At 43.5% G+C, this 26,929-nt stretch overlaps 1 protein-coding gene across 2 annotated transcripts in view; it reads left to right on the top strand.

The window, feature by feature from the left end:
* Window positions 1-26,136, top strand: part of TSHZ2 (teashirt zinc finger homeobox 2) — a 318,411-nt gene extending 292,275 nt beyond the window's left edge. For both annotated transcript variants that reach the window (XM_033963536.1, XM_033963537.1), the window contains exon 2: window positions 22,239-26,136. In XM_033963536.1, coding sequence (XP_033819427.1) covers window positions 22,239-25,318 — 3,080 coding nt within the window. In that variant the 3' untranslated portion in view covers window positions 25,319-26,136. The remainder of the gene's footprint in view (window positions 1-22,238) is intronic.
* Window positions 26,137-26,929: the final 793 nt, after the last annotated feature.

Raw genomic sequence — 26,929 nt, 5'->3', positions numbered from 1 at the left:
AGCAGGCTCACAATCTAATGTACCTGGGGCAATGGGGGGATTAAGTGACTTGCCCAGGGTCATAAGGAGCAGTGTGGGTTTGAACCTACAACCTCAGGGTGCTGAAGCTGTAGCTTTAACAACTTCACCACTCTAAAAATCAATATGTAGTAAAAGTGAGCCAAGTACAGCACAATCAAGCCATTGTGACATCACTGATGAGGTGGGCTCTTAGGCATTGGTGGAATGAGGCATTATGATGTCACAATACCAGTTCTGGTTGAAGTTGAAGCTGGTAGAGAGTAGAGAGGGACAGATTCTTCAAACTTTCAGAAAATAAAAAAACAAGAGGGCATTCGGAAAAGTTGAAAGGGGGCAAATTCAAAACAAATGCTAGGAAGTTCTTCTTTACACAACGTATGGTGGACAGCTGGAATGCAATTCCAGAGGACGTTATAGGGCAGAGTACGGTACTGGGGTTTAAGAAAGGATTGGACAAATTCCTGCTGGAAAAGGGGATAGAGGGGCATAGATAGAAATTTACTGCACAGGTCCTGGACCTGTTGGGCCACCGCCTGAGTGGACTGCTGGGCGCGATGGACCTCAGGTCTGACCCAGCGGAGGCATTTCTTATGTTCTTATGTTCTTATGTTATTTATTGAATTTTCTATACTATTCTCCCAGGGGAGCTCAAAATGGTTTACATGGATTTATTCAGGTAGTCAGGCATTTTCCCCTGTCTGTCCCAGTGGGCTAACAATCTATCTACTGTACCTTGGACAATGGGGGGATTAAGAGCAGCATGAATTTGAACCCAGAACCCTAGGGTGCTGAACCTGTAGCTTTAACCACTGTGCAACACAGCTGCGGTAAAAATGGCCTTAGTATGTGGAAATGACCCTTATAAGGTCATAGAAAGGTTGTACTGCAGTGTAGTAAAAGAACCGAATAGTGCGTGCTAAGACATGATTCTATAAAAGGTAGGCACACTTTATAGAATGACGCCTAGTAGCACCTAAAGTGGTCTTAGGCATTATTAAGATATCCTAACTGTAGGCGTACCATATTTATGTTGGGTTTTCTCAGCCTAAATACCGATGCCAGTGCAAAACAGGTACCTACAATAAAACAAGCCTATGATCCACTTCTAACCATGCCTACCTTCTGGAAGATGCCTACCAAGCTGGGCACCAACCATCCAATTAAGTGCAATTTAATGTCAATTACAAGTTAATTGCTGATTTTTGGCGCCAGTTAAGATTCTTTTATAACCCCCCTTTAAAAAACTGTAGCGCCAGCCACAGCGGTAACAGCTTTGATGCTCATAGGAATTCTATAAGCATCGGAGCTATTACTGCTACAGCTGGTCCTAAAAATCACACTACATTTTTGTAAAAGGAGGATTAAGTTAGGCGTCTAGATCTGCTAGGCATGCCTAGCATAAGGTACCATTTGTAGAATCTGGGCCTTTCTTTCCCAATAATGCTCACTTTTTCAGAGGATTGCACGCTATTTATAACATAGAAGAAATGAAATTTTGGAAAAGTTCTGTCATTTCAGGCAAAGAATGACAAAACAAGGGGAATGTCATTTCAAATCAATGCAAGCCAAAGAAAATCACCAAAATGTTCCACAGTGAAACAGGAGAAACCAAGCGAAAAAAACCAAAACCTGTGGAGTTGATGATCTTGATATAAAAGTTTATTGAACGGTCTTCACAAGTAAAAGTGATGCAGATCAATTATGAATCCATGTAGTACACAGTGAAAATTTTGTGATGTGGACCCTTCGCTTGATTTCAAATCAGTGCACCATCACAATAACCCCAGACTTCTGTTTTCCCATATGTCTAGTACCGTATATACTCGAATATAAACCGGGATTTTGGGGCCTTTATATTTGGGCCAGTGCCCAGCGCCCACCCTCCTCCCTCCCAGACTTATTGCAGGCCTCCGCCCGGCCACCAGGTTCTGCACCCTGGACAAGGCAGGGTGGAGAGACAGGGTGGAGAGCCTGGGAGGGAGAGAAGGGGGCTGTGTGCAGTGCCTGGCAAGGAGGGGGCTGGGTGCAGAGCCTGACAGGGAATGGAGGGAAGGGGGCTGGGTGCAGATCCTGGCAGAGCAGAGCACGTGAATATTAAGCCACCTGACTTATATTCGAGTCAACCATTTTTCCTCCTTTTGGGGGGGAAAATGGGGGTCTCAACTTATATTCAGATCGACTTATATTCAAGTATATACAATAATCCAAAGCAATGAGATTCAATAAAGGTCCCTGAGGGCTGCAATGGTTTTGGATTTCAGGATATCTATGATGAATATGCAGGAGGAGATATATTTGCATAAATTAGAGATGGAATGCATGAAAACTTATCATATATATTCATTAGGTATATCCTGAAATCCCAAAATTTGTCTAGCCCTGAGAACTGGAAATTCCACAGATCCATGGTATTATTGCCATAGCCGTTAAATGGGAATATTTATAGATTATAATACATTTTATTGAATTAACAAAATAACAGCATAGTATTAGAATACCTTTGCTCAACGTTATCAGACATAGGCAAAAAACAAAAGGAATTGACCCCAAAATATCTACAAAGAAGAAAATCCAGAGAAAACAAAAAAAACTCTGTGGAGTGACGATGTTCCCAAATGGACTTTATTTGAAAGTGTCAAAGTTCCAAAGGTACACTAAAATCATCCACATAAAATAATTCCATCCACATAAAAGTAAATCATCCACATAAGAGCCGTAAAGGACCTAGTCCGTTAGGGATACAGGACCCAACACAGTCCGCGTTTCGACAAAAAGTCTTCTTCAGGGGTCCTATAAAGGTGAGTACATGGGAAACAAGTGTATGGTGAACCGGAAGTGAGACACTGCTTGCATCATTGTGCAGAGACATATATGGGACCGTCCCTGCACCATGGAGCGTATAGTCTAGTTAGTTCCTACTTATGGTATATGAACACACTGGTGTTTAGATGCTTCACAACTTTCAAAGAATCTGGCTTTTTACAGGGTTAACAGAGTCGTTGAAACTCAGTATTCACGTAATTTGGAAACATGAGCCTTAGATATTCACTAGAAACATCTCAGATTCCAGAGTTCTTTTCTTGTCTTTTTTTCCCCATACAAGAATATAATCAATAAGCCTAATGGTTTATTAAAACATGTCTTACTGCTATTCAGCACCAGGGCTTGGACAGCTCCTGTGATGGACAGACGGACAGATGCCCGCGTCATATTTAATAGCGCTTTTCAAATTTTTTGAAACACGCTAAGAGAAAAATAACCTGAAACCACACAGTTGTCTGCAGGCATCTCTCGTCACTGTCTGTGTGAAATTATCCTCAGCCTAAATGTATTCCATTACTAGAGAGCGTTCTCCATGGCCGTACAATAGAAAACAAATTCTTGAAAAACATCTTTAATTATTCATTCAGGAATACCATTCTTTAGGCTTCTTTTCATAAATGTTAATCTTTATTATTGCCTTACGAGAGTGTTAAAAAAAAGGTAATACCTGTTATTAAAAGACCTATCAGGTTGACATGGATAAATGAATGTGGCTATTTAATTTTTTCCCATCTGCAGTTATATACAGTTTCCCTCAAACTGAAGGGTAATTTTTTTTTAGTCGCTGCTTATTTTCAATGTACAAAACCCTTGTGAGTAATTCCATTAGCTGCCCTACAGCGCTGCAGTCTACAGTCTCCCTCAGGCTGTTCTGAAATATTGATGAAATCCTTGCTTTTTTGTCTTCCTCTGATACACTAAACATTTGTCTGATGTTAGCTGAACTTGAATGGATCTGTTCGGAGTTCCATCAGTGGTGCTTTCAAAGGCTTGAAGGCTCTTTGGGATATTTTTTTTTTTTTTAACAAATGGAAGTTTCAGAGCTTAACCATGAGAATGTGTGGGCAGGATGGAAAAAGAAAGCTAAGTTTAAACGGTAAGACAAGAAACGTCTAGGATTCTTCGTGACTGTTGGGTGAGTAGCCTAGGGTGGAGATTTGCCCAAGCTGTTCTGATCCAAGATTATTTTTCAGTTATAAAACACTGTCCAGAACAGTAACTTGCCACTTGCATTTTTGCTAGAAATCTATATTAATGAGGCACATGATCACAGTAAACAGGGTGGGGCACCGTTCGGACAACTTTATTACTGGGATTCAAAGCTGATCAGTAAGTCATTTAAGTAAAAGGAAGAAGGATATTTAGTCAGATATGCTACAATATTAATGCACTGTGGATCATCATGAGGGAAAGAGTAGTACCCAAATGATTAGAGCTATGGACTGGGAACCAGAGGGTCCAAGTTCAAATCCCACAGTGGCTTCTTGTGGCCTTGGGCAACCTACTTAACTCTCTGTTGCCTTGCAATGGCTAGTGGTGACAATGGCAACTTCGCCCTTACTTTTGAAACCATCACACTTGTGGCAGCCCCATGAGAAACTCATTGCTCGTGGATAGCAGAGATAGTGTGACGCAGTGGCTAGAGCCACAGCATCAGCACCCTGAGGCTGTGGGTTCAAATCCCATACTGCCAAGTCACCTAATCTTCCACTGCCCCAGGCACATTAGACTGTGAGCTCACCAGGACAAATAGAGAAAATGCTTGAAGTAACTGTACGTAAACGGCTTTGAGTGTGGCTGTAAAACTACAACAAGGCGGTATATAAGATAAGAGCAGTGGTGTACCAAGGGGGGTGGGAGGGGCGGTCCACCCCGGGTGAACGGCTTGGGGGGGTGCACAGCTGGCCAGGTCCGGGTCCTCCTGCCCAAACTATCCCCTGGCCCGCGCTGCTGCAATCTTACCTCCCCCCGCCAACAAGAAGTCTTTCCGACGTCAATTCTGATGTCGGAGAGGACATTCTGGGCCAGCCAGGCAGTGATTGGCTGGCCCGGAACGTCCTCTCCGACGTCAGAATTGACGTCGGAAAGACTTCTTGTCAGCGGGGGGAGGTAAGATTGCAGGCGCTGACCGGGGGAAAGGAAGGGGAGAGGCGCTTTTTTTTTCTTTTCTTCCGTGACAGGGAGGGCAGGATGTAGGCAGGCAAGCTGGCTGGCTTTAGCGCAAGCAGGGAGGGAGGGAGATAGGTAGGCAGACAGGCAGGCTGGCTTTGGGGGTGGACAAAATCTGGAAGGCAGTGGGGGGGACATAAGGAGGCACTGGGGACACTAAGGACATGGGTAGGAGGCACTGGGGGCACCATGGACACAGGAAGGATGCACTGGGGGCACTATGGACACGGGAAGGAGGCACTGGGGGTACTGGACAACGTTCTGGGGCAAGAGCAAGCTCTACAGGAGAGATGGACTGCACCTGAGCGTGGCGGGAACAAGACTTCTAGCAAACAACGTCAAGAGAGGAATAGAACAGGCTTTAAACTAAGAGAAAGGGGAAAGCCGACAGTCGACCTAGCGTCGATGATTCGGAAGAAGGTATCCCGTGAAGATACTAAGGGGAAAAAAGGCAGGGAAGAAACAAGAGACAAATTACAGGAGTCAACTAACCCAGAAGAGGAGGTTAGAAAGATTGTAGCAAAAGAGAAGACACCAAAGACTGAAGCACAGGGAAAAGAAATGAAGACGACAAAATGCCAGGATCTAAACTGCATATATACTAATGCAAGGAGTTTAAGAAACAAAATGGGGGAGCTAGAAGCCATGGCCAATGCAGAGGACATAGACATCATTGGAATCTCTGAAACGTGGTGGAATGAGGAAAACAAATGGGATACAGCACTGCCGGGGTACAAGCTCTATCGCCGGGATAGGTCAGGTCAGAAAGGAGGAGGAATAGCCCTATACGTAAAAGAAAGCATACAATCGACAAGAATGGACACAGCGGAGATGATCAACAAACTGGAATCGCTATGGGTTAAAATACCGGGTAGGAAAGGGCATGAAATAAAGATGGGCCTATACTATCGTCCACCCGGGCAAACCGGAGATAGCGATAAAGAAATGGATGCCGAGATGAAGCGAGAATGCAAAAGTGGTTACACAGTTGTTATGGGAGACTTCAACTATCCTGGGATAGACTGGAGTCTTGGAAGCTCAAGATGCGCTAGGGAGACAGAATTCCTGGAGGCTATACAAGATTGCTTCATGGAGCAGCTTGTTAGAGAACCGACGAGAGGAAATGCCACTCTGGATTTAATCCTAAATGGACTAAGGGGACCTGCAAAGGAAGTGGAAGTAGTGGGACCGTTGGGAAACAGTGATCATAATATGATCAAGTTCAAGGTTGAAGTAGGCATACCGAACGGAAAGAGAACCATAGTGACATCTTTCAACTTCAGGAAAGGAAACTATGAAGCAATGAGGGAAATGGTAAGGAAGAAACTTAGGAACACTTCCAAAAAATGGCAAACAGTAGAACATGCCTGGTCTTTTTTCAAAGACACAGTGAGCGAGGCACAAAATCTGCACATCCCCAGATTCAGAAAGGGGTGCAAAAAGGGTCGAACAAAAGACCCAGTATGGATGACTAAAATAGTGAAGGAAGCGATAGGCAATAAGAAAAATTCATTCAGGGAATGGAAAAAGGACAAAACTGAAGGGAACCAGAAGGAGCACAGGAAGTATCAAAAAGAATGTCACCGTGTGGTTCGAAAAGCCAAAAGAGAGTATGAAGAGAGGCTAGCCAGGGAGGCACGAAATTTCAAACCGTTCTTCAGATATGTTAAAGGGAAACAGCCAGCTAGGGAGGAGGTAGGACCGCTGGACGAAGGAGACAGGAAGGGAGCGGTGAAGGAGGAGAAAGAAGTCGCAGAAAGACTCAACATGTTCTTCTCGTCTGTATTTACAAACGAAGACACAACCAACATACCGGAACCTGAACAAATATTCAATGGAAATCAAGCAGAAAAATTAACATCCATGGAAGTGAGCCTTGATGATGTACACAGGCAGATAGAAAAACTTAAAACTGACAAATCCCCGGGTCCGGACGGAATCCATCCCAGGGTTCTGAAGGAATTAAAGGAGGAGATAGCGGAACTACTGCAGCAAATTTGCAACCTATCCTTGAAAACAGGCATGATCCCGGAGGATTGGAAGATAGCCAATGTCACGCCCATCTTTAAAAAGGGATCAAGAGGTGACCCGGGAAACTACAGACCAGTGAGTTTGACTTCGGTTCCGGGGAAACTGACGGAAGCACTGATTAAAGAACACATCGATGAACATCTGGAAAGAAACGAACTTTTGAAAACAACCCAACATGGTTTCTGCAGGGGGAGATCGTGCCTAACGAACTTATTGCACTTCTTCGAAGGAATTAACAAACGGATGGACAGAGGAGACCCCATAGACATCATATACCTTGATTTCCAAAAAGCCTTTGACAAGGTGCCTCACGAACGTCTACTCCGGAAACTGAAGAACCATGGAGTGGACGGAGACGTACATAGATGGATCAGAAACTGGTTGGCGGGTAGGAAACAGAGGGTAGGGGTGAAGGGCCACTACTCGGACTGGATGGGGGTCACGAGTGGTGTTCCGCAGGGCTCAGTGCTCGGGCCGCTGCTATTTAATATATTCATAAATGATCTAGAAACAGGCACGAAGTGTGAGATAATAAAATTTGCGGACGATACAAAACTATTTAGTGGAGCTGGGACTAAAGAGGAATGCGAAGAATTGCAAAGGGACTTGAACAAATTGGGGGAATGGGCGGCGAGATGGCAGATGAAGTTCAACGTTGAGAAATGTAAAGTATTGCATGTTGGAAACAGAAACCCGAGGTACAACTATACGATGGGAGGGATATTATTGAATGAGAGCAACCAAGAAAGGGACTTGGGGGTAATGGTGGACATGACAATGAAGCCGACGGCACAGTGCGCAACAGCCGCTAAGAAAGCAAATAGAATGCTAGGCATAATCAAGAAGGGTATTACAACAAGGACAAAAGAAGTTATCCTGCCATTGTATCGGGCGATGGTGCGCCCGCATCTGGAATACTGCGTCCAATATTGGTCTCCGTACCTTAGGAAGGATATGGCGTTACTCGAGAGGGTTCAGAGGAGAGCGACACGCTTGATAAAAGGGATGGAAAACCTCTCATACGCTGAGAGATTGGAGAAACTGGGTCTCTTTTCCCTGGAGAAGAGGAGACTTAGAGGGGATATGATAGAGACTTATAAGATCATGAAGGGCATAGAGAGAGTAGAGAAGGACAGATTCTTCAAACTTTCGAAAAATAAAAGAACAAGAGGACACTTGGAAAAGTTGAAAGGGGACAGATTTAAAACGAATGCTAGGAAGTTCTTCTTTACCCAACGAGTGGTGGACACCTGGAATGCGCTTCCAGAGGGAGTAATAGGGCAGAGTACAGTACAGGGGTTTAAGAAAGGATTGGACAATTTCCTGCTGGAAAAGGGGATAGAGGGGTATAAATAGAGGATTACTGCACAGGTCCTGGACCTGTTGGGCCGCCGCGTGAGCGGACTGCTGGGCATGATGGACCTCAGGTCTGACCCAGCAGAGGCATTGCTTATGTTCTTATGTTCTTATGGACACAGGAAGGAGGCACTGGGGGCACTATGGACACGGGAAGGAGGCACTGGAGACACCATGGACACAGGACAGAGGCACTGGGGGCACTAAGGACACAGGAAGGAGGCACTGGGGGCACTATGGACACGGGAAGGAGGCACTGGGGGCACCATGGACACAGGAAGGAGGCACTGGGGGCACCATGGACATGGGAAGGAAGCACTGGGGCACTATGGACACAGGAAGGAGGCACTGGGGGCACCATGGATTCGGGAAGGAGGCACTGGGGGCACCATGGACACGGGAAGGAGGCACTGGGGGCACTATGGACACGGGAAGGAGGCACTGGGGCACCATGGACACGGGAAGGAGGCACTGGGGGCACCATGAACTCGGGAAGGAGGCACTGGGGGCATCATGGACACGGGAAGGAGGCACTGGGGGCACTATGGACACGGGAAGGAGGCACTGGGGGCACCATGGACATGGGAAGGAAGGAGGGAGGGAATAGAAAGGGACAATTGTTGGGCCTGAGTGCAAAAAGAAAGAAATGAAAGAAAGGATACACAGTCAATTAATAGAGGTCCCATTTTGATGAAAAAAATAAATGGTCACGTTACCTCTGACTTACTTTCTCTGCAGCAGAGTCGGCAGCCGCGCTGAGGTGCAGGAAGGTCCCGCAATGACTCGTCTGCCGGCTCTGCTCCGGAAGAAGTAAGTTAAATGCGTCTGCCGGAACATAGCCAGCAGATGAGTCATCGCGGGACCTTCCAGCATGCAGCTGCTGAGTCCGCTCCAGAGCAAATGCGTCGGAGTGGGGTGGACTGGCAGCCGGCAGTTACAGTCATCATGGGACCTTGCTGCATGAAGGGAGAGAAAGGAGCAGGTTTGCTGGAATGGAAGAGTGGTGGAGGGAAAGAAAGGGGGAAGGATGGTATGGAAGGGTGGTACTAATAGAACTGATGTACAGAGAAAGGGGAGAGACATAAGGGGGAAGGATATTGGAGGGAAAGAAAGGGGGCAGATGTTGATTGAAGAAGGGTGGATGGCGAGAGAAAGGGCAGACATTGGATGGTAGTGGGGAACCTATGCTGGATGGAAGTGCAGATGGGAGAGATAAGGGAGCAAATGCAGGAAGGAAATGGGAGGAGAGAAAGGGGAGCAGACGCTGGATGGAAGTGGACAGAGAGAGGAGAAGGTACTAGATGGAAGGGTTGGAGAAAGAGGGTACATGATGGAAGAAGGGGATAAATAAAAGGAGTGCACATGATGGGGAGAGAAGGATTGAGTTAGGGAAACACTGGAGGAGTGAGGGAAAGAGGTGGCAAGCTTTAGGTAGACAGTAAAAAAGGACATTGATGAGAGGGTAGTAAGAACGTAATCTAGACAGATGCAGAAAATAAATTGAAAAGGAAAATGAGGGAAAAAAGGGATAGGGATTGCAGAGGAAAGGTGTGGGAGAGGGAAGGAGAGGAGAGAGATGCCAGACCAATAGGGGTGAAAGGAGAGATGGAAGGGGAAGGCATACAGTTTCTGGAAGGGGCATAAAAGGAGAGAAGATACCATATAGGGGAATAGAGACGGCAGACAGTGGATGGAAGGAAGAGAGTTACAAGAAGATGAGGAAAGCAGAAACCACAGAAGACAAAGGTAGAAAATAATTTTCTGTTTATTTATTGCTTTAGGAGACGTGTCACTGTTTCTGTGGTGCACTGTATGCAGAGTCCAGCTTCTTACTGGTTCAATTTAATCTTTGTCTATGTATTTCTATTTTATCCCCCCTTTTACAAAACTGTGGAGCGTTTTTTAGCGCCAGCCATGATGGTAGCAGCTCTGATGCTCAGAATTCTATGAGCGTCAGAGCTGTTACCACTGTGGCTAAAATCCACACTACAGTTTTGTAAAAGGGAGAGGGGTTAGTTTGTGATGACATATTCCATACTAGGCAAAGGTGTTTTCTGTGTTCTGTGTGTTCGAAAGACATGATTTTTTGTTAGGCTTGACTGCAGGATTGATCTGTACTAGTCTGGCTTATTTAGTTTTACAATGGGTGTATTGATGTTGTACTGCTCACTGCAGCATGTAAGATGCTGCCTTTTCCTAGGTACTCATGTGTGACATGTGGCTTGTTACTAAAAATCATGTTTTTCGAACAGATGGGGGGAGTGTCAAAAAATGACGGGCCCCGGGTGTCACATATGCTAGGTACGCCACTGGATAAGAGTGAACGTGAAGGAGTATCTGCATGAGGCCATCATCTTGATTCAGGGAGCTTCAGTATCATGAGCACGCGGGGATTTCTCTTAAGAACTTGAGAATTGCCGCTGCTGGGTCAGACCAGTGGTCCATCCTGCCCAGCAGTCCGCTCACGCGGCAGCCCCCAGGTCAAAGACCAGTGCTCTAAATGAGCCCAGCCTCACCTGCGTACTTTCCAGTTGAGCAGGAACTTATCCAACTTTGTCTTGAATCCCTGGAGGGTGTTTTCCCCTACGACAGCCTCCGGAAGAGCGTTCCAATTTTCCACCACTCTCTGGGTGAAGAAGAACTTTCTTACGTTCGTACGGAATCTATCCCCTTTCAACTTTAAAGAGTGCCCTGCCCCCACTACACACCCAAGAGATCCTTCCCTCATCCAGCTGGAGGGGCAGAGACTGAGGGGTCAAGGGATGAGTTACAAAGATAGGAAGGTTAAGGCTGTGGGGTAGCACATTGGAAGGGATGAGGAGATATTTTGTATTTCTGTCACCTCAGCCCTTAAAAAAACTAGCTGGCCAGATATGGGATTTACTATCTTTGCATCACTGTGTCTGAGAAAGCACAATATTTCCGGCCTCGGCAACACAGCATTCACTAACTAACCCATGGTACTAAGGTTAGTGAACCTTGCAATGGTAAAATAAAAGTTAGCAATGTGAAGCAGTATAATAAAAAAATCTAAGTCCATTTTGGGTCTAGAGCGATAGTCGTCGGCCCATTGACATCTTACATTTCTTCACTATAGTAGGTCTTTGATTTGGAGTCAGTTTTTGTTTGTTTTCATGCACATCCAGGGAAGGGGGAAAGGGGAGGGACTATTTCTGTCTTAATTTGTTCTTTGAATATTTGCACTTGGGGTGGGTGGGAGGTTGAAAGGATATTATTACTTAGAATAGGGTAAGGTTTTTGCGATAACCTGTGTTTTTTTTTGGGGGGGGAGAAATTGGTTGGTTATGAATACTTGTAAGTTGAATGTGCTTTTATTGTATTATTATATGTTACATTTTTATGTATTGCGTTATTGAAGTCTGGAAAATCAATAAAGAATTTTTTTAAAAAAATAGAGCACTAGTCATCCAAAGTCGGCAGTATATAAAGTCCATTCTCGAAAAATACATCTAAAATATTCTCCACCCCCCCCCCCCCCGAGAATCGTCTGCTTATACATCCAGCTGTTTGCTCCTGAGTCATCTGTCTTTGTCCAAGTCCCAAACGCCCAGATCAAGACATTTTGGACTTGGGAGGGGCTAGCAAAGTGATGGACTGGACACCCAGACATGGCAAGAGTAGTGGGGCACCTTATAGGATACTGCTGTGAACTTCACAAAAAGGGTACAACATAAACATCTCACCACAACTCCCTTGCCGGTCTTGGTGACCCCCCCCCCAAAAAAAAAAACCCACTATATCCACCTGTCTACAACCCCAATAGCCCTTATGGCTGCAGGTGGCACCTACATGGCAGTACAGAAGGGTTTGGGTTTTTTTATGATGGGCTCATATTTTCCACCATGAATGCAGTTGTTAGAGTGGCTTATGGGCCTGGGTCCTCCTCTCTATGGTTCACTAGCCCATCCCCCAGACTACTTAAGCCACCTCTGTGTAGCTCTACTAGGCTTTCCTATGCCAGGTGCTGATGTTCCGGAGGCAGGAATGTACGTTTTTATTCTGATTTTTATAGTGATGTGAGGAGGTCAGTGATCACTGAGGGAATGTGTGGGGGTCTGTACTTTGTCCCTGCAGTAGTTATCTGGTCACTTTGGATACCTTCTGGGCACTTATACCTGTTTGTAGATCGCCTAAGTCACAACGTATAAGTTCTGTCTGGGTAGTCTCATTAAACTTTTGATTATCTCTGCAGGATGACAAAGTCTAGGTCGGCCCACATCCCACCCACCTCCCGCCCTAACCACTCCTCCAAAAACGCCCCTTTGAGCACTGGGCGCACAGCAGCATTCAGAAGCCTAAAATGCCTCTAGGTAAGTCTAAAACCCGTTTCGATTATCGGCACTTGGACGACCTATCTTTTATGTCATCCAAGTGCCGATTTAGGCAGGTTTTTAGACGTATTTCTGTTTCGATTATGAATCTATAAGGACCTGTGACAGCAAATAAAATCCATAAGGCAAAGTTAGTTTACTTCCTGGTTCAAGGCCACAAACCACACTTGATCTCCAGGTTTCCCTTGAAATCTATTGTTAGAAGAGCTGTTCCATGTATCCAGCACCCTTTCCATGAAAAAATATTTTCTAATGTTAAATCTGGGTTTACTCCTTTTGAAACTTCAGACAATGCTCTCTTTATTTTAAAGTTTCCTTTGCACCGGATGAAGTTTGCTCTTGTATATTATTTATATCTAATAAAGATAAGTGAGTTCTAAATGTAATCAATTAAATGAATTCAGATCTTTGACTTAATAACATAAGAATTGGTACAGACCAAAAGTCCATCAAGTCCAGTATCCTGTTTCCAACAGCGGTCAACCCAGGTCCCAAGTACCAGATCCCAAGTAGTAGATTTTATGCTGCTTATTTTAGGAATAAGCAGTGGATTTCCCCAAGCCATCTCAATAACGGCCTATGGACTTCTCTTTTAGGAAATTAGCCAAACCTTTTTTAAACCCAGCTAAGCTAACTGATTTCACCACATTCTCTGGCAATGAATTCCAGAGTTTAATTACACATTATTTGAAGAAATATTTTCTCCAGTTTGTTTTAAATCTACTACTTAGTAGCTTCATCGCATGTCCCCTAGTCCTAGTATTTTTGGAAAGAGCGAACAAGCATTTCACATCTACCCTTTCCACTCCACTCAGTATTTTATAGACTTCTATCATATCACCCCTGAACCTCCTCTTCTCCAAGCTGAAGAGCCCTAATCACTTTAGCCTCTCCTCATAGGGAAGTCGTCCCATTCTTTTTTTCATTTTCGTCACCCTTCTCGGTATCTTTTCTAATTCTGCTATATCTTATTTGAGATATGCCGACCAGAATTGCACACAGTATTCGAGGTGCAGCCGTACCATAGAGCGACACAAGGTCATTATAACATTTTCATCTTTGTTTTCCGTTTCTTTCCTGATAATTCCTAACATTCTAGTTGCTTTCTTAGCCGCCACCGCACAATGTATCCTCAACAATGACACCTAGATCCTTTTCCTGGGCAGTAACTCCTAACATAGAACCCAGCATCACGTAGCTCTAGTTCGGTTCCTCTTTCCCACATGCAATACTTTGCATTTGCTCACATTAAACGTCATTTGCCATTTTGATGCTCAGTCTCCCAATCTCACAGGGTCCTGCAATTTTTCACAATCCTTTTGTGGTTTAAGAACTTTGTGTCATCAGCAAATGTAATTGTCTCACTAGTTATTCCCATCTCTAGATCATTGATAAATATGTTAAAAAGCAGCGGTCCCAGCACAGACCCTGGGGAACACCACTATTTACCCACAAAAATATCTCCCTTATATTCAATTTTCAAATTCTTAATTAGAAACAGTGATGAAGTTTTCTCATATCAGACTTATCTCTACTAATCACACATTTAAAGTTCTATAAAGGGGGGGGGAGGGGTTGTGTCGAGGGAAGGAGGGCCTGGGATCCCTCCTGCCCGTATTTTAGTGGGGGTGGGGGTTAGAGGGGGTCACGGGCCAGGAGGGCTTGGGCTCCCTCCAGGCCGGATTGTGTGGTGGGGGGAGGGGGGGAGATCACCAGGCCTGGAGGGCTTGGGCTCCCTCCTGGCCCCAACGGATTCGGCCCGGGGGAGTGTTGGGGATCGCGGGGCAGGAGGGCTTGGGCTCCCTCCTGCCCCGATGTTGTCGGGGGAGGGGGGTGGATTCTGTAACCAGTGTAGTTTTTGACAGACACCGGTTACAGAATCAAGCTTTTAGGCGAAGGACTGGCTCCTCCTTCGCCTAAAAGTCCTTGTTTTGGACGTTTGGGGCTTAGGCTTTTTTTAGGTTGATTATATGGTATAAGTTTAGATGTAGTGGTGGTCTGGGCGTTTAAACAGCTGAACGTAGAGGCAGGCCATTATAAAAAAAAAACTCCTTTTGTACGTTTTTTTTTTTTATAATGGACATTTTCCCTGCTTCTACTTTCAACGTTTAAGGCCTTAGGCCAAAAGGGGACTTAGACGGGTTTTTTTTTTTATTATGCCCCTCTATGTCACTTATTGAGGAGTCTATACAGAATCAACCTACTAGTACAATTATTTCCATAGCGCTACCAGACATACGTAGTGCTGTACAGAGTCACAAAGAAGACAGTCCCTGCTTGAAAGAGCTTACAATCTAAACAGACAAACAATATAGCATGGATACAGATAAGGGGAATGGTTAATCTGCTGGCTGGGTTGGTGGGCAGTGGGGAGTAGTAGGGTTATGGATTAAAGAGGTCAGTTATCGCACCTTGATAGATTACCTATGTTGGCATTGTTGTGTATTTGCATACACAGGTTAATTAGTTTCCCTGAATTGGGTTGATTTTACACTATAGCCTACAGACTTTTCTATCTGCTGTTATGCCATGATGTCAACTGCTCGTCCTTCTGGGTCGGTCAACAAATCAACAGCAGTCCTGTCCTATTCTGTTGGATTATTATGTATTATTTTCCTCAACAGATACCAGCATTTTCTTTATATGCAGGCTAACATCAATGAAGCCTCAAGCATAGCTTAGGCCAGAGAGCAAACTGAATAAATACATTTTCGTGTTTTGTTTTTTTGTTTTTTTAGTATTCAGTCATTATTTTGTGCAATGAAAGATCTTTGTTTTGTTCTCAAGATAGCCTGAGTATGTTGGACGTCAAAGGTGGGCATCCCTAAACCTTTCCATTTACTCACTGAAAAAGCTCCTTACGGACACACTCATTAACCAGCCAATAACAGTAATTGTGTTTGAAAAAGGCCCACCTCCTCCAGGAATCAAAGGTAATTTCATGCTAGGTCAGACTGCCCTGAAGAGAGAACGCTAATTATGCAAAACTACGTCTGGTGCTTTTGTGACAGCTATCCACTGCAGATTGAATTCTGCCTTACAGATTTAGTCCGGGTGCTCACTGTGTGATATGAACCATCAGGCAACCACAGAGAAACATAACATGAGTTGAAACTTGCCAAGATAATGTTTAAGTAAGAAGCTATTGCTTTGCTAAACGAAAGTACTTCAGTATATGGGGGAAAAAATGCTACCACGCCTGGCAATCAGCCAGGACAGCTAGACTCCATGCCATTTTTTTTTTTTTTTAAACAATGGAAAAGAATGTAATGTGTAATTCTAAAGTAGCCTGATGGCATCATAGTTCTAACACAAAGCCAAGACTTGTAGTCTACTGGCGGGACATTTTCGTCATTCACTAACAGAACGATACCACTCCTGTATTAATCATATGAAGCTATGCCGATCCCTAATGTAGAAAACATTGTTTCACTAGCAGTAGAAGACTCCTCTAAAATAAACTTACAACTAAAATATGTCTTTTCGTAGCCGATGTGGTAAGACATTTTTAGGAAACAGCAAAGAGAAGGAGGGTTGATGCCTGTTCAAGTTTATTTAAAATTGGATTTGATTGCAATATCATGATCCAGTGCGATTTACAAGTATAAAAGCAGGGTTTTAGTAAAAAAGACACACATACTTTAAGGCTATAACAATACACGAAACAGGAGGAAAACTGGTTGAACTACAATGTTTTAAGAGAAAAGAACACATAGGGCTCCTTTTACAAAGCTGCGCTAGCGGTTTTAGCGCGCCCTAAATTGCCGTGCGCGCTAGACGCTAACACCAGCATTGAGCTGGCGTTAGTTCTAGCCGTGTAGCGTGCGCTAAAAATGCTATCGCAGCTTAATAAAAGGAGCCCATAGGGTTAGAACATTAGGATAGGGAATTGTTACCCACTTAATTTTTATTTAGAGCAGTGGTTCCCAACCCTGTCCTGGAGGAACACCAGGCCAATCGGGTTTTCAGGCTAGCCCTAATGAATATGCATGAAGCAAATTTGCATGCCTATCACTTCCATCATATGCAAATCTCTCTCATGCATATTCATTAGGGCTAGCCTGAAAACCCGATTGGCCTGGTGTTCCTCCAGGACAGGGTTGGGAATCACTGATTTAGAGGATATTAGCTCACTGAGGAATGTTTGAGTTCTATGGAGTTCGAGCAACTCGGTCGAAAGCGTCCTTGAAGAGCCAGCTTTTTAAAAGACCTTTAAACTTATTAAGCGATTTTTCTTTCCTGATACGTTATTGGAAGAGAATTCAAAGTTTGTGGTGCCGTAATGGAAAAAATGGTGTCCCTCCACATATAAATGAATCTCAGGGAAGGGACTGAAAGGAGAGATTTCTCCTCAGATCTTAGGGATCTAGTAGGAACTTATGGAATCAGGAGTCTTACTAAAAATGCAGGGGCTTTGTTCATTAATGTTTTATGTGTCAGTAGTGCTAATTTATAGGTGATTCTGTTAACGGAATGAAATAGTTTAGAGACAGACATGGTGTTTGCCAAAAAGAAAAAGATGTTTGAGCTGAAGCCAGACAAGTGGGGAAACGGGATTACCTTGTACCACTGCTAGGTTTCTGTAGTAATGATGTTATTTTAAATAGAGCTGCAATAGTGTGTATGTATGTACAGTATGAAATAGTACAGACGGTGAGGAAAGTTTACACAGATTCTGAAGGTTGTGTTGGACAGTGATTTAGTGTCCCTCTTCTTGGCAAAAATATAATAATAATAAACTTTCCAGTCTTGGAAAGAATTTGATTTTTTTTTTTTTTTTTAAGAAATACCTCTCTGTGTGCAGAAGAATGTACCTAGTTGGCCTGAAAATAGATTTTAGTCAGTGGAAAAATTAAGAATAAAAGTCATTGGTTTTGAGTATGATGACGTACTATATTACATTATTTGGAAAGGCATGACTTATCCACTCTTATGCCTTGATAATCATGTCAGGAAGTTTTCTTAAAGTAAATCAACAGGGCAAGAATTGAATGAATGGTGGAAACTACCGTACATTGGGTGTCCAGGATATTGTGGATGCTGATGAAGCCTTAGGATCTAAAGGTGAAGAAACAGTGTGACAAGGCGGTAGTTGTTGCCAGAAGGATGCCAGGCTGTATAGAGAGAGGCGTGACCAGTAGAAGAAAGAAGGTGTTGATGCCTCTGTACATGTCGATGGTGAGGCCCCACTTGGAGTATTGTGTTCATTTTTGGAGGCCTTATCTGGTGAAAGACATAAAAAGGCCTGAAGCGGTCCAGAGAAAGGCAATGAAAATGGTAGGAGGATTGCGCCAGAAGACGTATGAGGAGAGACTGGAAGCCTTGAATATGTACACCCTAGAGGAAAGGAGGGACAGGAGAGATATGATTCAGACATTCAAATACTTGAAAGGTATTAACGTAGAACAAAATCTTTTCCAGAGAAAGGAAAATGGTAAAACCAGAGGACATAATTTGAAGTTGAGGGGTGGTAGATTCAAGAATACTGTTAGGAAATTCTTCTTTACGAAGAGGATGGTTGTTGCGTGAATTGTGCTCCCGAGAGGTGGTGGAGAGGAAAACAGTGAAGGAGTTCAAAGAAGCGTGGGATGAACACAGATGATCTATAATCAGAAAATAATGGGTATACATTGAAGGAACTAAGGCCAGTACTGGGAAGACTTGCACGGCCTGTGTCCCATATATGAACATTCAGTTGAGGATGGGCTGGGGAAGGTTTCGATAGCTGGGATGGTTAAGATGGGCTGGAGTGAACTTTGATGGAGACTCCAGTAGATGGAACCTAAGCACACTACTGGGCAGGGCTCTAGGTTTCTGGCCCAGAAATATCTAAGTAAAAGGACTTTAAACTAAATAATTAATTTATGGAGCATGTATGGTTGGGCAGGCTGGATGGACCACTCGGGTCTTTATCTGCCGTCATTTACTATATTACTATGTAGCTTCCTTCCATTTCAGATTTATTCAGCCTAAATACTGAAGGTGAGGGGGTGTAACCGGAAATGTACTGATGGTGGCTCTGAAAAGCAAAACTCTAAAATGGCCATCATATTGGGTATCTACTGCTGGACAATGTTTTTTTTATTTTACAAGTTAAGATTTGATTCAACAGATCCTCACTTTCCATCAATTAAAAAAAAAAAACCAACCCCCCAAAAACAGCAATAACAAAGGTCCTGATTGTATCCAGGGCTTTGTTTCTTCCAAGATATTTAGTGAACTTTTAATCTGATCTCTGATCCATAAACTGTATCCATATTTTTCACTGGGGCTTTGTGGTCTGACATTATCTTTATGTACAAATATACCACTTTATTTTGTGTTTCGATCAACATGTCTTCTTCAGGGGGTCCCATAAAATAGTGGTTTCAAGGAACACGTAACAAATATACCAGTGGAATTCTGCTGCTAAAAAGGCAAACGCACATTTCCACTGCTTACATATTCAACTTACAGATCAGGCATATTTGTTACATGTCCCTTGAAACCACCATTTTATGGGACCCCTCTGAAGATGACGTGTTGATCGAAACACTGACCGTGTTGGGTCCCATATTTTGTATAAAGTGGCATACCGTGTTTCCCTGAAAATAAGCACTAGCATGATTTTGAGGGTGGGTCTTAATATAAGCCCTACCCCCGAAAATAAGCCCTAATTGCCAGCAGCAGCAGCAGCGCTCCCCCCCCCATCTCCAACCCATCTTTCCCTCCCATCTGAACCGTGAAACCGAAATAAATACCTTATAACAAACCGGCAGCGTCGGCAGCAATCTAGGCAGGCTGCCTCTTCCGGGCATTCCTCTGCCGCGTTGTGGCAAAAACGGCAAACAGAATGCTAGGAATGATAAAGAAGGGGATCATGAACAGATCAGAGAAGGTTATCATGCCGCTGTACTGGGCCATGGTGCACCCTCACCTGGAGTACTGCGTCCAGCACTGGTCGCCATACATGAAGAAGGACATGGTACTACTTGAAAGGGTCCAGAGAAGAGCGTCTAAAATGGTTAAGGGGTTGGAGAAGCTGTTGTACAGCGAAAGATTAGAGAAACTGGGCCTCTTCTCCCTCGGATAGAGGAGATTGAGAGGGGACATGATTGAAACATTCAAGGTACTGAAGGGGATAGACTTAGTAGATAAGGACAGGTTGTTCACCCTCTCCAAGGTAGGGAGAACGAGAGGACACTCTCTAAAATTGAAAAGGGATAGATTCCGTAGGAACGTAAGGAAGTTCTTCTTCACCCAGAGAGTGGTAGAAAGCTGGAACGCTCTTCCGGAGGCTGTTATAGGGGAAAACACCATCCAGGGATTCAACACAAAGTTAGACAAGTTCCTGCTGAACAAGAACGGGTGCTGGTAGGGCTAGTCTCGGTTAGGGTGCTGGTGTTGACCAGAGGACCGCCGCGTGAGTGGACTGCTGGGCATGATGGACCACTGGTCTGACCCAGCAGCGGCAATTCTTATGTTCTTAGGAGTTTCATCCCCTTTATCATCTTGGTCGCTCTTCTTTGAACCTTTTCTAATGCCGCTATATTTTTTTGAGATAAGGAGACCAGAATTGTCATTCTCTAGTCTTTACCCTGTACTAACTCTCTTGACTGTCAAATATACTACCCCCTCAAGAGATGGTAAGTGCAGTCCAGTGCAACTGTAGACTGGTCAAATGCTGCAGCAGTAGCACAATCCCAGATAATTGCGATCCCAAACCTGATAGCACAGCACCTTCTCAATCCTCTCCCTGACATGATCTTTATCAGCTGCCTTACATGCTAATGCATGTGGCCCCTGTACAGTCTATGCTCCTCCCCCTCTCTAAGTGAGGTTTTTAACCAGAAATTAGAAGGCAAGAACTGCAAGGATGCCATGTTAGCTGTTAGTACCTTGTTTCCCCGAAAATAAGACACTATCTTATATTAATTTTGGGCCCAAAAAACAGATTAGACCAACATACTTCAATAGGTACTGGTAACTGCATAGTGTTATCTGTCTATAATCCAGCTAACCTTCAGCAAAAACATTTTCTCTGTGTTAACTGAATATAAGGTGCTAGGTCTGCCCCCTGTAGTTAACATAGAGGTTTTGCAGTTACTGTGTACTAATGTTGGCTATTGATATGCGATAACAGTAGAATCTCACTGCACTTTTATTAAGTAGACTCCTAAATGTTTTATACGTCCAGAAACATTCAGTACTGCATAAAAGAGCAATCAAATCCTTTTGTTTGCCTTTGTATTTCTTATGTGACTTTTGCCTCAAACTTAGATAAGATAGGGTTTTAAATACAACCTAAATAAAAAGCTCATGTTTGAAATTACTACCTCTCCAATTAAGGTATAGTTAGAAGTTATATTTCCAAGGCAGGAAGATTATTAACTGCAGACGCTGTGATACTTAAAAAGAATTATGACCATCTGCCAATAAAAGACAGTAAGCCACAGAAAAAAAAGACATAATTGGCTTTTTCATTTTCAATAGTAACAGGTCATAAACTGTGGATTAAATAAAAGTCCAATCCGAAAGGAAATATGGAGCAGAGAGTAAAACCAGACAGTGACATTATAATAGAGTCACTTACTCTTAAGGAACAAAAAAAAAATTAAAGTACAGGGTCCTTCAATGCCCTAACTCTGTATATGGTGCACACCTAGGGGTCCTTTTATTAAAGTGTGCTAACTGATTTAGCGCATGCTAAAGATTAGCGCACGCTAAATACTAAGGCATTCATTATATTCTATGGGTGCCTTACCATTTAGTGTGCGCTAATCTTTAGCATGCGCTAAATCAGTTAGCGCACCTTAATAAAAGGACTCCCTAATTTGCACACACAATTTAATAATTGAGATAATTAGCGCTGATAGTTAAGAATAGTCAATTATCAGTCCTAATTGGCATACATTAAAATTTGCGCACGCATCTCTAGGCACAAATTGAAGAGGGGGCACAGCCATGGGAGGGGTATGGGATGATCAGGGGCGATCCTATAATTTGCACGCAGTTTAACAGAATATGGGAGATCCTCACCTAATATAGGCGTGAGAATTTACACAAGGATCGGTGTCATGGGATGCTGATACTGTTTGGGTTTTTGCCAGATACTTGTGACTTGGGTTGGCCTCCGTGAAGAAGGGATACTGGCTAGATGGACCATTGGTCTGACCCAGTAAGGCTATTCTCATGTTCGTATGTGCAGTTGATATAAATCCTTGCCCCTAAAATTGGATGCAGATTTAAGCGCCAAATTCTGTTCTGTAAATGTCGTCCAACTCTGAGTGCCATTTATAGAACAACGCTTAGCACTAACTTTTATCGGCACCCAAATCTGGATACCATTAATGGAATTGAGTCCCATTGCAGACTTTCTTTGAGTCCACTTGTGTATCTTTCTCTAGACATGGTTTAATGTATTGCTAACTTCTCATTTGATTATTCTAGAAACTTTTGAAATCAAAGGTTAACGTTATTAATGTTACTTCATTTTATATGTTGCAGGTTACGTCCAAGAGGAAGACCTAAAGGGTGAAGAAGTGAAGGAGGAGGAAGAGGAAGATGACGACAGTAATTCTGGGCTTCAGCTTCAGGGCAGTAGTTACACCGCCACTGATGAAGAACAAGAACCGGGAACTGAGCAGAAAGGTAGTTTTAGTTACCAGAACTCTCCAGTAAGCCATATATCCAATCAGGATGTGGAAAACGAATCTCTCTTGAGTGATGCTAGTGATCAGGTGGCAGACGTGAAGAGCATTTCTTCAAAAGATGTCCAGGATCAAAAGACCAGCGTCAATTCCAAAGCTCAAAATGAAGTCTTAACACATGACTGCATGCATAAAATGACAGCAGTCTATGCAAATATTCTATCCGATTCCTACTGGACAAGGTTGGGGTTAGGTCTGAAGTTATCTAGCGCAGAGAGGAGAAACTGTGACAGCAGAAATGGAGGGAGCAAAAACGACTTTGATTGGCATCACGATGCACTGTCAAAAAGTTTGCAACAGAGTTTACCTTCAAAGTCGGTGTCCAAGCCCAACCTCTTCAGTTCTGTTCAATTATATCGACAGAGCAGCAAGATCTGCGGAAATGTATTTACAGGTGCCAGCAGGTTTAGGTGCAGGCAGTGCAGTGCAGCCTATGACACTCTGGTAGAACTCACAGTACATATGAACGAAACCGGCCATTACCAGGATGACAACCATAAAAAGGACAAGCACAAATCTACCAGCTATTCGAAATCTAGAAAAAGGGCCTTTCATGATATGGATAAGGAGGATGCCCAGAAAGTTCTAAAATGCATGTTTTGTGGTGACTCTTTTGATTCCCTTCAAGATTTGAGCGTTCATATGATAAAAACAAAACATTACCAAAAAGTGCCTTTGAAGGAGCCAGTGCCCACCATTTCCTCAAAACTGGTAGCTCCTCCAAGGAAGCGTGTTTTTGATGTCAATAGACCCTGCTCCCCAGACTCCACAACAGGATCTTTTGCGGATACTTGTTTGTCTCAGAAGGCTGCAAACATGCAGCTGTCATCCAACAATCGCTATGGCTACCAGAATGGGGCAAGTTACACATGGCAGTTTGAGGCCTGTAAGTCACAGATCCTGAAGTGCATGGAATGCGGCAGTTCCCACGATACTTTGCAGCAGCTAACTACACACATGATGGTAACAGGACACTTCTTGAAAGTCACTAGCTCAGCCTCCAAAAAAGGAAAGCAGCTAGTTATGGACCCCTTAGCTGTCGAAAAAATGCAATCTTTGTCTGAATCACCAGCAAGTGACTCACAGGCTTCAAAATCAACAAGCCATTCATCGTCAGACTATGTGACACCCGCATTGGAGCTCAACAAAGAGAGTCTGAAAGATAATCAGGATGAAACAAACAACATTGAAAAAATAGGGAAGAATGATGTGCATGAAGATACTCCTGAGAAACCATTTGATCCTACCTTAAAATACCAGTATCTAACAGAAGAAGACTTAGAAGATGGTTCGAAGGGTGGAGGAGACATTTTGAAGTCTTTGGAAAACACCGTCACTACAGCTATCAATAAAGCTCAAAATGGAACTCCTAGTTGGAGTGCGTACCCTAGTATTCATGCAGCTTATCAACTCTCTGAAGTGATCAAGCCTTCCTTACCAATAGGCTCCCAAGTGCTACAGATTAGGCCAACATTCACGAATAAACTAAGACCCATTGCTCCAAAGGGTAAAGTTACACTGCTGGTGCCTGTCCCATCACAGGCCTCTCAGTGCGCTCAAGTGAAGAAAGAACTGGAAGAGCCTGATAAATTGCAGAAGGATGCTGGTAAAGAGAGTAGCCAAACAGAAGCTGTTGCACTATGCAAAAATGAAGATGAATCATTCTGTAAAGCAGAGGCCTGCTCAGAGCCCAAAGAGCCAGAATCTCTTTTCATAAAAGAGGATGAAAAGACAAGAGAACACGGTGAGAAAAATAAAACAAAGATCACAGAATCGCTAGAATCTACTCTTAGTAACGGATGTGCCATCTTGAAAAGCGTTACCAACCATTCGTCAGAGTTGCCTTGCGTGAATCCTCTCAGTGCCCTGCAGTCAGTTTTGAATAATCACTTGGGCAAGGCCACTGAACCTGTACGTTGCCAGACCAACTCAAGTCCTTGCTCAAGCACAAATTCTGTATTCCAGAAATCTAATCTTAACGCACTAGAGAAATCTGTTGTGTCTCCTACTCCACTGAGGCCTGCCCCTCTAGACAGTCCTTATTTATTTGAAAACAGTGATCAGCCTATAGATCTCACCAAGTCTAAACGCAAGAAAGCTGAGTCAGTCCCAGCACTGTCTTGTACACCCCTGCCACAGAAACATGCACTCTCCGACATTGCAGATATGGTTAAAGTTCTTCCAAAAGCTACGACACCAAAACATAGTGTTCCTTCGAGGATTGCACCAATGAAATTGGAAATGGATGTCAGACGCTTTGAAGACGTCTCAGCAGAGGTCTCCTCTTTACACAAAAGAAAGGGTAGGCAGTCAAATTGGAACCCACAGCACCTTCTAATCCTGCAAGCTCAATTTGCTTCCAGCCTTTTCCAAACATCTGAAGGTAAATATTTATTATCTGATCTAGGTCCTCAAGAACGCATGCAGATTTCCAAATTTACAGGCCTGTCTATGACCACCATTAGCCACTGGTTGGCAAATGTTAAGTACCAGCTTAGAAAAACTGGAGGGACAAAGTTTTTGAAAAATATGGACAAAGGGCATCCCATCTTTTATTGCAGTGACTGTGCATCTCAGTATAGAACCCCATCCACTTACATTAGCCACTTAGAGTCCCATCTAGGTTTCCAAATGAAAGACATGAACAGGCTGGCGGTGGAACAGCAGACCAAGGCAGAACGAGAAATCTCAAGGGTGTCCGTTCAGAAATCACCTCACAGAGGAGCTGCGGAAGAGGACACGGACTCTAAGTTCAAGTGTAAGTTGTGTTGCCGGACATTTGCAAGCAAACACGCCGTGAAGCTGCATCTAAGCAAAACGCACAGCAAGTCCCCCGAACACCATTCCCAGTTTGTAGCTGAAGTAGACGAGGAATAGTTCGGAAGCAGGCAGCAGCTAGGAAAAGTGAGTTTTACTTTTCTGATAGTACAGGATTTCTTTTTTTTTTTTTTCCCCCCTTCCCCAATGAGAAAAGAAAAAAAAAAAAAAAGCTTGTGTACTTTCATAGGAGTAGAAAACACTATAAAAATAAATAAATAAATAAATAAAACCGAGTCTAATGTATTGGTCTTCTGAATATCTTCTTTATTTCATGTTATGTTAAATGAGCAAAGCTTGTTTAGGTACATTATTACTGCTGTTGTTGCCTTTACTCTTGTTACATTCTTCGCTATCTTCTGCATTCTTCTTTCCTTTGTGCCCCCCAAACCCCCCAACAATGGGTAAGATGCATGAAGCAGGTGATTCTCTGCTCGTAATGCCCCCATACCTGTTCCTTATTCTCCTTCAAGGTGACATGCTATATATATATATTATTTTTTTTTGGCCAGCTTCCTCAGCCCCCCATGCTAAAGAGATACACTTATTTTCATTCTGAAACAGAAGGGGGGGTGGGGGATGCTTCACCACAGAGACAAATTCAGCTCTTTCATTTGGCGGTGTCACGGATCAACTGCGATATTCCCCCCCTCCCCCTCCCCCCCCCCCCCCCAATTTCCCTGACGCTGAGTGTAATGTATTTGCTATGTGTTGCAAATGACCCATGCATGGTTCTAACTTTACACCTATTTCAGCTTGTAAGTTTTTGTTCTGCAACATCGTTTTATTTATCATTGGCCTAATATTGTATGAAAATAAAATTTAAAAAAAACCTGTGTAGTTTGAAGTACTAAAGCCCCCTACTTACTAAACAGTGTGAGATTTTTGAATGCAGGTGGTAATTCGTGTTAATATGGCGCTTGTGTTGATAATGTGCCACATAAATAGGGCGCATTAACTGAGCGGGTGGGGAATGGATGGGGAGAGTGTCTTGCAGTTAAGAGGATTGTACCTGGTAGATAATGTGGAACAGTTAATGTCACCTCCAGAGGTGTAGTTAACCAAATTCCGCCTTAGCAGTCATGGTATTGACCTATGGTACTGTGGTAGTAGCCATTGCCCCCTGGCATTGCTGCCTTCCTAAAATGTTTTGGGTACCTAACACTCCTAAGGGGTAACTTTCGCAGTCGACATACATTGGGTGCAAAATATTGGCATGGTTTAGTAAGTAGGCTCTTAAGTATGTTGCATACTGAAGAGTGAGCAGAGACTGGTACGTCATACATCAATTTTCCAAGGGTTAATCCAGTTCATTTTTGAAGTCAGCCAGATATACACCAAGATTTGAGTTACTCTCCCTTTACAATGGATACATTAGGTATGCATAACTTGATAGTTGCTAATTTTTCCACTATTTTCTCCACAACCCTTTTATATGACTTTATCAGGATCCTCAGCGGCACCACTTAGAGCTCGATTTGTCTCATTGCTCTAAGCTTTACGTGTCAGATTTAGTGGTCGCAGTTGCTGGCGGTATAGCAGTTAGGGGTTAAGCCTTGAGAAAGCTGTGCAAGCGAAACATGTCGGCATTGAAATCCCTAGCCGGAGACCACATGATTTAAGTTAAGTCTATGCTTAAAATTACTTTAAAGTAGTAAACATAAGTAAAAG

This window comes from Geotrypetes seraphini, chromosome 11, assembly GCF_902459505.1.
Source record: "Geotrypetes seraphini chromosome 11, aGeoSer1.1, whole genome shotgun sequence".
Classification (NCBI taxonomy): Eukaryota; Metazoa; Chordata; class Amphibia; order Gymnophiona; family Dermophiidae; genus Geotrypetes; species Geotrypetes seraphini.
Note: the sequence above shows the minus strand (reverse complement) of the source record. Positions and strands in the feature narration are given on the sequence as shown.